This window comes from Lepisosteus platostomus, chromosome 4, assembly GCF_059453375.1.
Source record: "Lepisosteus platostomus isolate fLepPlt1 chromosome 4, fLepPlt1.hap1, whole genome shotgun sequence".
Lineage (NCBI taxonomy): Eukaryota > Metazoa > Chordata > Actinopteri > Semionotiformes > Lepisosteidae > Lepisosteus > Lepisosteus platostomus.
In genome coordinates this window covers 60,832,410-60,844,764 of record NC_142614.1, presented here as the reverse complement: position 1 = coordinate 60,844,764, position 12,355 = coordinate 60,832,410, and the positions used below count along the sequence as shown (strand labels likewise).

Below are 12,355 nucleotides of genomic sequence, written 5' to 3'. Positions count from 1 at the left end.
AGACAAAATAAAAAGCAAAATATCAATATATTGCATGCAGGTGCCAAAATGTTTATGTCTCATGAACAAAGAGGTGTTGCACATGAAGCTCAGAAAACTCAAATACAAAACAAAAATCACAAACAACATTATTGTGAGTAATTTTACATAATTTTACAGTATAACAATAAACTGTTCAAAGTTCACTTGGACTGAGCACCAGTTACATTTTAACAATCCATGTCGAATTCTATTGAAGATGGAGAACAATATAAGAAAATCAACACAAATAAAAACAAGATTGCAGAAAAACAAAATCTATTTTACTTACTTTTTGCAAATGCTTTGGGTGTCTCCATTGTCTATTACTTGCTCTAAATAGTATCCAGGGCTACAGTTTGACACACACCTCCATTCTTCCATGTAATAATTTTCAGCACACTTTGTGCAAGCCTCTGAGCCTGTGCCTAAGGAAGACATAAAATATAATAGAAAGGGTACAATGAATAAGCACACAAAAGTAAGCAGATGTCTGTTATTCAGAAAATCTGATGGTGTTCATTTAGGATTTAAAATCTCAAGTTTCACCTTACACCAACTCCAACCCATTACTTTCTCCTTTAAACAAACAAGCCTGACAGATTTTTGGTTGACATCTAAGAATGAAACTAAATTAGGACAAAAGAAGACTGACTGCCTTGAGAGCTCTTTAAATGGGATCCAAAGCATCCATCATCAAAATTTATATCCATTTAATTTTATACTTCCTATAACAAGAAGTACTGTATTAGTTCTGTGTGGTCTGCAGGTACTGTACCACAGCCAGGCTCAACAGCTGCACACAGCTGGGCGCTGAATTAACAATGCCTCAGAGCGGTACTGCAGTGACTCAGAATGCAATCTGTTAGTTCCCCCACAAGCAGAACGTGTGATTACCTGCACAGGTAGCACAAGCCCGATGACAGGGCTCACACTCCTTTCTGTGGCCATTGTAGTAGCTTCCAAGATCACAGCTCACTACACACTTATTGCCTTGTAAACTGGAAATAAGAAAACAGAAAAGTTGCAGTACCTGTATTATTTCAAACACTGTATTGCAATGCATTTCAGATTTCAAAACACTTCATGGATTCGCAAAGAATAATTAATATGAAAAGTAGCTGCAGACTAAAGTCACATCCTTCTAAAAGACAATTTTGTTGTTAATGTTTATGTAGAAAAGCAAAATCAACCTTTCTTAACCTATTTTATTAGTCTGGAATCTTGGCTTCTACTCAGAATAATAGTGCTAAAAGAATAAACATTCTATATATGTTCTGTGTATTTCAGTATATTAAAAAAAATATAAAGTCAATAAAAATGGTCTCTGTGCCAACAACAGTGATGGAATAATCATTTTGTAGTCCACAGCAATAATGATTTGGGTAGAGGCGCCAATAAATATTTGAAAAAAAAGGCTGTCATCTGAAGTATCGATTTCTTCTTCCTCTTTCTGCTTCCAGAAATATATTTTAAATTTCATTTTGGTTTCGAAGACTGTTTATACCCAGATTATATATTTCTTGAACAGAAGGGTTAATTCACCTGTAAGAAAATGGCAGGTTGTTTAACGTACCTCATGCCTGGTCTGCATTCTGTACATATCTGGGATGATGTGCATTTTTTACAATGCTCACTACATTTCCTGCAGTTTTTTCCATCTGCAATAAAAGTACATACATAGATGATAGCATCTACGTAAAAGCCCTTTAAGGAGTAAACACATTAGTAGGAAAGTACATTATCTGTGAATAAAACCAAAATAGTACAATTTTCATCTTGTACATACTTCTAAAATACATAATCCACAATGTTTATTAAGACAAAGTTGTGGTATTAAGTGGCATTTAATCACAAGAGTCACAGAAAACACTTAATATTCCGAATCAAGCATCTTAATTCCCTGCTTTATCTGTTTCCAACGGAGGATCAAACACAAACTGGATGAAACAGAAATGATTTTCTTCCAGTTGCTCAAGTTTCAATTTGCCATGTATAAGTGGCATACACTGAAGTGCACAGAGCTCTTCAACGGGGATTCAGAAATGAAAGCATGGGTGTTTTCAAAATGCTGGATGTTCACAGAGCTGCAACAGTAATTCTTCAGACTCATTAAGTACTTGCCATTATCAAGGTAAAAGCTCTCAGGACAGCTAGAGACACAACTGTTGGTTTCTTCGTTCAGATAGTAGCCAGATTTGCAGGAAGAACACTGGTCACTACGGCTGCCCACACAGGTCTCACACAGCGAGTAGCACTTCTTGCAGCGCTTCTTATCATCTTTGAAGAACCCCGAGGGACACTCAGAAACACATGTCCTGCAGGAAAGATAAGTGGCACTCAGCAACCGAACCTATGGCATTTTTACCATACACTAACAAAACCATAACAAAAACACATTACAGAACATGAAGATGCCAGCTGTCTTACAGTCATAATGTATACCACTGCACTGTTGTTTCTACTGTATATTGAACGAAACACACAAGGATAATTAATTGGTATAATTGGTAAAAACTGAGTGTAGCTTACAGTAGCTGTTCAACAAATTCAAAAGGATTCTAAAATAGCAACTGCAGTTGAAGAAATTACTTAGTTCATGCCTTGAAAATGGGCTTTAGTCTGACATTGCAAAAGTATTAATGCAATTCTGAATTTAAGCTCCATCATCAGGAGAACCTGCATGGCCATGAGAAAACTCCATGCGGAAGGCACCCAGACCAAGATCAAACTTCAGACCCAAGTACTGTGAGGCAGGTCTCCAGACCTAAACCAGCAATTCCTTCCAGCAGAGTCCTTCTGATAATCTGTTTGACTGTAGTACCACTGTGTAGTACAATATTCTTAACAAGAAACAAATCTGAACAGAAGAACACTGGAATGACTTAAAATGAAAGGAAATAATTTGGTCTATCGAGCTCAGTTGACTTTTCTGTAGTTCATTAATCTCAATTACACTACCCAGTCAATACATACTCATTTGTTACCTTTCTTATGTTCTTAAGCAATTGAAGGGTAACAACTAAAATCACTTATAACAAGCAATAAAGTATTGGTTTTAATAAAATAATCATTAATGCAGTGAAATCAATATTTTTATCGTGCAACAGAGATAATTATTTGGAATTAATTCAAGTATTTCAAATCATAAAAAAACAGTCACCAAGACAGTCAAGGGCAACAGAGATACTGACCCAGTTACACAACAGTGTAAATTAAGTTTGGAGTCACTTAAGAGAGAAAAACGTAGCTCTGCTTGCAGAGGACATTGACAGTCTGGAACCAACTCTGAATCTATGGAATTCTTCAATAAACGTAGAACATTAAGCTACTAACAACATACAGTAACAAGCAAGTTGGGTTCCCTGCCTCCCCTGTGTGTGAAGCTTTTTAAGTTCTTGATTAACATTACAACCTTGTGAATATCTTGCAAAATACTTTAAATTGGCATTAGTGTGTGTTACTGTGACTTTCAAATACAGTAGTATGTCAGATACATTTATTTTGATGTTAGTTTATTAATTCACTGAACTTCAAATCTTTTTAGTAAATATAATGATTCCCCTGTTCATCTCAGCAGGCTTAAGTATATATATAGTGAAATATAAGAATTCTTCTCATTAGGGCAACATAATGAATTTATTGTTTATGGCATGAACTGAAAAAGGAGTGGAAAAACAGAAAATACAATTTGGGCATTTGAAAGATCCTTGATATGAGCTTTTCCATTAGATTTATGGCATCCTGAACATAATGTGCAGGGGCAGCAACATCGTTATGTTTGAATACATGCTGTTGTTCATAGTAAATGTACAATTGAGCATTTTCAGTTGGTTAAACTGGTTTTGTTTAAGGGATTGAGTCAACACTATTAAAATTTGTTCCAACGTAGAAATACATCATCATCCCCAGAACTGTTAACAACATTCAAATACCGTTAGTCTTCCCGCATGAAAAGTCTTTATAAGAAAATCTGCTGCCATTTCCATCGCGTCCTCCTGTTTTGTCAATACTGAAAACAACTTAAATGTCTGGGCACTTGGCTCTTTCAGAAACAAGTGCCCCCGGAAACATGATTAGAAAGTAGCATGCAAGAAGATAATTATAAATATTGTACAGCTGTGCAATAAATACAATGTCTGTGCTCATGACTGTTTTCCTTATAATTAGAGGGGTATTGTCTAATGGAACCGTTGCATAATAGAAATTGAATTGAACAAACTGAACTGATTAGGTAGATGACTCATTTATGTAGATGACTCAGTTACTGATATGAACATCTGGAGGTTAAGGACTGTATTACAATTAAAAAACCAAGCTGCAAAGCTGGCACAGTAAAGCAGGCGTAGACCTAGTGATATCTAATGACATGATTTTTCTGCACCTGTAAACATTTACTGGCATATTTATTAGACACTAAAGATATGAAAGCCTGTTTGATCTAATTAGGTTTTTGGCAACCAAAGTACGACTTTGATCCTAATTGAAAACAAACCAATTGCTAATACCAATTAACCTTCATGCTCCACATACAGAGAGGAAAAGAAAGAAATAGCGCTAAATAAATGTTCACCCATCACCAGGTGTCATAGCCATCATAACACAGCATAGTTGTACATTCTTTCAGAGGCTCTCAGGATTCAACATCTGCAATTATCCAGTCTTATTTTAGGATTCTATCATAAAATTGCATTTTAATTGAAAACTACTTTACTTACCTTGTGTTGTTTTTAAATTTCATGAAGGAATTTAAACAGTTAATGCACTGATGAGGCCCAGGTCCTTCACAACGGTTTTCACTACATTCAGGATCACAAGGTCCTAAAAGACAAAAATGTTATACTTATTTCTCAGTACAGTCTAAACCCAGAGTTCCCTTCATATAGTGCTGCACATTTTATTAATACCCCCCAAATGAGTGTCCAGGTGTTGCCTTTCCTTGTCTTCCTTTCACTACATTGTGCATCTCCAGCCACACACGTCCTAAGCAATGCAGTCAAAGGCAGTCAAGTGGGTTTGTATACTGCAAAGCTGCAGCATTTTAAGCCATGAAATGCCTTTTCATTTCATGAAGCACACAGGCCAGTGGATAAGGCAAAACCTTTAAACGGGCTTAATGGATATTATTATTACTATTATTAGTAGAAGTATGATGAGTAATAATAACAACAGCAGCAGTGATGATAATATTATTTGTTTTTAGTTTACTTTTGCATGTATTCTTTTCATTTATTGTATTTTATCATTGAGCAGTCACATAATGCAGTGACAACTTCTTGTCTTACAAATACATTTTGTTAATGTAAATTTTTTGTTGAGTGGTCTCATATACATTGTAGATAAGCATGTTATTATTTAACAGTATAACAGATTAAAAAGGAACAGAAGATAAATAAGTAAATAAGAATCTGTCTAAGTGGGGTGCTACAATTTCATTTAATGTTTAAGAATTGGGTATCCAAAATTGTATACCTGCCAGGTATACAATTATCAATAATTATAATTATTATCATGATAAAATAATTATCATTATTTCGAGATGATAATTCAAAATACAAATGGACTCACTTTATACTATGATTCTAAGTATGATTCCTGATAGTATGCAGTTTACAATATAAACTGAAACTAACATGAGCTTTTGCATTTGATATTAATAACGGCATTTTGAGGCTCTAAATACATATTTAAGCAGACAGTCATCAGTTCATTATTAGAAAGCTGCCTGATAGGTATTAGGTCAAGCTAGGGCATATCCTGGTAACTAAGAAATTTCAGGCCAAAAATAATGTTTTATATTTACTATAACTGATCACTGTTTATTTCTATTAGAAACAATTATCATAATTTACTGGACAAAGTTTACGAATGCATGAATAATCTGGTTAGCAAATGCAGTTTTTATTAAATGAAGTATTTCTAACAAATACAAGTATAATATCATCAAATTACCTAGCAAAATAGGTACTTATGAAAACATAAGAAATCATATGATCAATTTATGAGGAATGTTCCCCACCTTCACAAGTAGGGTGAGCCATAAAATTCATTCAATGTATCTGAAGGGCAACAGCAACAGAGATGAACAATTTAACGTACTTATTATTTGCCACTTAGATCTGTAACTGAGGATTAGTTCATTTGCCTAACAAGCATTTAACCGTTTGCTCAAAATAATTGTCTGAACTCTAACTGGACTTACTAGGTTCTCTGAATTTAACTTATACTGTGGATAATCTATAGAACCAATCATGTAACATTTTTGTTTGACAGCATTAACCAAATAATATATGATAGGCTGTGTGGAACCTAAGCAGTCATGAGAGGTGATATTTGAAGAAGCAAAAAAATGTATTCTTGAAGAACATATGGTGCACAGCAAGTGGTTTTTGAGAGCTCTTCTGATTAGAAATAATTTACAATGTTAAGTGAGATGGAATTAAGTGGCTAATATTTCATTCCATTACCTACCCAGGGATAGATCTTTAAATTCTAGTTGCATTCCTCTTCTTTAGAATTACAGTTACAGTCAGAATTAAGTGATTTTAAACTATGCAATCATATTCTATCACGGCATTTTCATGTCTTTCCCATTGTCCACATGAATGGCTATTTGTGGGAATTATTTGGAAGGATGAAGAATAAAAACTGCAAAGCAATATTGATTATTAACATAGCTTCTGGTATTTCTTGAAAAGAATACTGATGATTTTTAAAATTTAGCTGATGTCTTTATCCAAGGAAACGTACGTGAGAGAAAATCAACATACTGTAAACAAAAAAATGAACAGTCTCATCTCAGACAACGGATTCCTAAATCACATACATAGCTTTCAACACAAAGTTGATTTCTCATTGCAGGAGGATGCTAATTAATCTGCCTTCAGTCATTAGGACAGTCCTGGCATATCAGATTGAGTCCATGCTGACCTATCACGTAACACGCACTTTTCGGTGCCATCAAGTTCAAAGATTTAAGTCACACCTACGTTTTTATAATGGATAACACTTGGATTTGAGTTGAATCTCTAGGAAGAACTCCAATTTTTTAATAACTATTTTGATATTTTGCCGAGGTGCTCAAATGAACATAGAAATAGACTATTTAAAGGTCTTGTTGAGGAACAGAATGTTCTATTTTTAAAATATTTCAAATTAACCATTTAATAGTGTTTCATATTTGTGGTCACTGGGAGCTGTTCACATACTGAATATCACCATCAACTGTAGCAAAACACCAGGCTGAAATGAAGGATCTCAAACCTCCACAAGCAGATGCCTTCTATGTTATGTTCTTGTGTTACACTAAACTTGCTGTATTTCATTACACTTATAAACCACTTAATTGTCGGTAATGTGCCTATTTTAAGGCATTTTTTAGTTTAATGTAAACATTAAATGCAGTATGATCTGGCGTTATCACTTTTCAATTTGTCAGGAATTCGAGACTTCACGGAAAGTAAATCTGTTAAAATGTTATGTATTGCACATCACTATGACCAAATGAACTGAAAACAGGGAGGTGGCACATTTTGCCATGTTATCTTGTTTGCTTGAAGTACAATTAATGTTTTTAGTGGACTGTTTTCAGAAGAGCTGCAGTTCATATTGTAAGGAGTATCAATAAAATGACTCACCGCTGTACTCCTCTAGAGCACAGTCTTCTTCATCCATGTCGGCTGACCGCGGCTTCTCGTGACGCAAAAAGGAGTAAGGATGAACAGAGGTGCCATAAAGAACAAGAGACCACTCCTTCAGTTTCCCTGTAATGTTGAGAAAGTCATTTTATGACTTTACAGTGAAGTGTTTACTGTGACTTTAACCTACATTAAGGTTTTGCTGAAATATCTCAGTTTTATCAGCTGCAGTACACACCTTATATTAAGGCTTTTTCATTTTAACCCTTCTACTGTCTTCTAAGAATTCACCATGTTTACATCTGAACAAACATAGTGATAGCAAAACTAGCTTCACAAGCTTTTCCTTCTTCATAACCACAAATAATTAGGTCAATTTTCTAACAAATTTTTAAGCAGAATGCACACATCACAATCTGATACTAAAAAAAAAGAATAAAGCTCAAATTTTAAAATTACATTATGCAAACACTGACATATTCACATTAATAAGTGTTATTTTATAAATGTTCTGCTGTCCTTTGCATGTGGTCTCCAACATATAAAAAGAAAGACTTTGTTGGTTTTATAAAACAATCAAGCAGTTACACAAACTTATAAACCCAAACTTTGTTGTTACTAATAGTATCTCAGTTATAACTGTAGTGCATTTTTGTCTTAGACATTTATTAATATTAACAATATCACTGAACTTGTAATGCAAGACATTAGAAATTATTATTTATAGATAAAACACAATTTTTATTTGTTTCAGAATAGGGCATTATTTTAAACAATATAACCATAAAATTCTACCTCTTGTATAATTCACCTGATATATAAAGGGACCTAGTAAACAATGGCTATAATTCTCACTTGTATTAGGACATAATTTATAAATACACTATGATTATACACACATTATCTTATCTTACAACAGTTTCAGAGGAATTGGCTTAAGGTTTCAGACAGAAAGGCTGGTTTATTGTATCTATTACCTGTGGATTTACACAGGGACCTACAACATATATAATTCCTAGGAACTTTGTGTCTTTAGTGATGATGGGTATTGACTAACATGCTGTAGAAAAACATGGCTCATATTTGTCCACTTAAAACAAGTTACATTATTTAGTCCTATGATTTTCCAGTAAATGTGTTTACGTTTTATTGATTTCCTTAATAAATACTTAATTCTGTGTGTTCGTGTTCATACCTGGCACTTTCTGACTCCTCAGCTGAGATGGGGTATCGTGAATTTCGAGAATCCAGTCTCCTGCAGCTTTCTCTCCCCAACAATGAGTGGTCATGAACTCCCAGTTCTTAAAGCCTTCCATTGAATGATCAAATAATCTATATAACAATATAGAATTGAATAGAACATTTAATACATGCATAAAAATCACCCATAGTCTGTTTCTCAGGCTTCCATTTTAGGATAAAAAAGTCTATTGATGGGTCTGAACGCTCCCTGCTCCAAGAAAGCAATTGTCCAACAAACAGTTAAGTACATATTATAATCTTTCACACACATGAAGACTTCTCCCTTCAGAACCCTTCTAAACGTAGTTATGGAAGTGTAGTCTTCTGTATAATTATATTGTAAGGTGAAATATGATTATGTACTATACAGATTCCTTAATTTCCTTTTTTTAATTTTTTTTAGATTCTTTTTTTAAATAGCGTGCAGACCTTTTAATTAATTCTCTTACATATTCACTTCCTGCTCCCGATTGCTGCATCCCTCTGAATCATAATGTAAATACTTTTAATACAGACTTTACTGTCACGGCAGTACTTTGACTCCTGGTTATATTCCTCCGCTTTTGATACCTTTAAAATCATAGAAATTCATGTTCCACTTTTGGGAAAGGGACTTGTTTACCATTTTTCACTTAAAGGTCACTGTATAATAAGAGTAGTAGCTTGACAGGGGGAAAAGTGTTGAAAAGAATCAACACAGTATGTTCAACAGGTGGTACGAAATGAAAAGGACAAACCACCCCCATAATTATGGCTTTCATTTGTATAAACAAATTAAATATCAAAGAGGACACATGTCCGTCAGCTGAGTTTGAAGACAAATTAGCCCATCTGGAGCAGGGCCTCTGTGTAACATTGCCAGCTGCTAGATTAGTGTAAGAAGAAATAGTCAGCCCTTACACTTCACACTGCATAAGTAATGCAGCTGGCTGCATTCATTTGTCTAATGGTAGATGCCCAACCAAATAAGCAAGAGAGAGCTTTTGACATTTGGCTGAAATGCACTAATTGTATAAAGCATGGCACTCTTGAGTATATTTAACTGTGATGGTCAATTCAACTGGTCACTTGGATTGAAGGCAGTACAAACTCAACGTTTAACGAGAATAAAAATGCAGAAACAGGTCATTCTACAATAAAATGACGTGCAGGAAAAAATATTAAAATTTGGCATTAATAGAATTTGATTTGCTACTTCAGCCCAGCTGGAAGTCACAGGGGGTGATAAATGTACCAGCATTCAACTGTAGTACAAACCCCGATCAAAAAGCTTCACACCATTACATTATAGCATGAAAAGACACCATTTCATGTTTTTTAAAAACAATATTCATTCTTACACTGGCATACACATCAAAGGTTTTGGTTGAATCAATGGATGTATCATGAATACAGATACTAGTTACACCCAATGTAATTACACATAACAATTGTTTTATTGATTTAACTAATTACAAAATTCATTAGACATCTCACTGTTACGTTCAACACCTAAAGTGAATATAAATCAGCAGCCATTTGTGTCAACAGATAAAATGACCAAGATAAAATATCTGTAATGGGGTTTGTGTTTTAAAACTGTAGAAACTTTATAATAAAATTAAAAACTGTAAGAATTATCTCTAGATAATGTAGCTAGATAATACAGCAGCTATTTTCTATTGTTGAATAAATACAGGCCTTTTTTCTCTTATTCTGATAGCTCAGGTATACAAAAGTCATTTTTGTTGAGCATGACATTCAGTCATTCACAATGTCCCCAATGTCCATGCACATTTCAGGCTAAAGTTTACAGTCATGTTGCTTTGCTAATCATGTTGATAGACCATGTGGGAGTGACAGTTCCCCTTGTCATATAAAGGAGACAAATACAACACCTAAACAAAATATTAATTAACAGATGTATGCTTGGTTGTCATCAGACTACATTCTACTCTACTGTAATCAGCTATATAATGCTTAATAATATATAATATTGAATTTTCGAAGAAATATGTAAGATTGGTGAATACATATTAATAGTAGGACATAGGAAAAAGTAAAGGACCTTACCCAGTCAAAGTAACAAATAATAAGGCAACACTTGACACACGACATTCACATATACCATGTGTGATCTAGGATCAGTAGGTTTCCTAGATCTAGAAAAACAAATATTCTAATTCTTGCCACACAACCACACAAAGAAGAGGATTAGAGATCTCTCCCATAATTGTGTCCACTTCAAAATGTTCAACAGCTATAAGCCTTTTAGACAATGGCTTCAAGCTTAGGAGATACTTTCTAGGCCTAGGGCATGTATGGAAACAGTCTATCTATAATTTTCATTTACTAAAAATGTTAACCTTGTCTTATTTATCTTAACATCGATCTAGAGACATTGCTTCCTTTTGCCACAAATGCCTCTGTCCTACCCTTTAAAATTGTGCTAGGTTGATGACCTATGACTGACATCTCACTGGAATTATTCAGAATCCTCAGAAGTTGACAGTGAAGGCACAGCAGTGGAACATTCTTGTTTTCAAATGTTTCTAAACCTGCCCCTAAAAATACAAACAAAAGAGAAATCTGCATCTTGGGAAGCAACTTTGAAAGCCGACAAAGTGATCTATGAAACAAAGTGGCAAAAATCCTATTTCGACTGGAACTGTTTTATTATTTGTAGTCCTACAGTAGTTAAAATAACAGTAACACCACCACAACAACTAGGAAGACACAATCATTAATCCCTGAAATACTTTTATTTTGCTATAGTTACCAGAAAATATTCTACTTTGAAGAATACATATTTAACCTATATCACTATATCATTGCATTACAGTATGTTAATTTTATATATCACAATGTGAGATACAGTAGATGTCTAGGTCTGGATATGTACTGTATGTCCTATAGTTAAATTTTTGGAGCGTTAAGAGGTGTATGTTCCAAGATGATTAATCTCATTGCCAGAAGCCTATAAAGGGAAATATAAAATAAATGTAATGCTGTTTGTAGACTGGCTTTGTATTCCAGTATTAAAAAGGAAAGAAAAAGGTAAAAATCATCAGAAATAAATTGATGGATAGATGATTGTTTTACGTCATTAAGTCATGGTACTTGTGGCATGGTCCACTAATTAGAGAAAGCACATTAAGTCTCTCTTTAAACTTGAAGCTTCGACACACTTTAAAATACTGTGGAGTGTCTTTGACTCATTTGCACCTGCAGACATTGGATACACTAACCTCCTTTGAACAGCTATCCTCTCTGGGAACTGCTTGAGCTATCTTTCAGCTGGCAAAGATGACTGATGAGGAAATTCAGATAGGCAAAACCAACTAATCTCAGCTTGTAGTCAGATTTTACTAACCATTTACTATGGAAAACAAAAGATCCTTTGAAGTACTGTGAGTCAGAGTCAGAAACAGTGCCATACAAAATCAAAAATTGATCAAAGTAAAAAGTTATATGTATAA

The 12,355-nt window shown here is 34.2% G+C and overlaps 1 protein-coding gene across 2 annotated transcripts in view; it reads right to left on the bottom strand.

Annotated features, from left to right (window-relative positions):
• pcsk5b (proprotein convertase subtilisin/kexin type 5b) overlaps positions 1–12,355 on the bottom strand; it is a 145,347-nt gene that overhangs the window by 44,363 nt on the left and 88,629 nt on the right. For both annotated transcript variants that reach the window (XM_088630139.1, XM_088630140.1), the window contains exons 13-19: positions 8,851–8,987; positions 7,656–7,781; positions 4,737–4,839; positions 2,143–2,336; positions 1,595–1,679; positions 916–1,019; positions 311–446 (exon numbers count right to left, since the gene is read on the bottom strand). In XM_088630139.1, the coding sequence (XP_088486265.1) occupies positions 311–446; positions 916–1,019; positions 1,595–1,679; positions 2,143–2,336; positions 4,737–4,839; positions 7,656–7,781; positions 8,851–8,987 (885 nt within the window). The remainder of the gene's footprint in view (positions 1–310; positions 447–915; positions 1,020–1,594; positions 1,680–2,142; positions 2,337–4,736; positions 4,840–7,655; positions 7,782–8,850; positions 8,988–12,355) is intronic.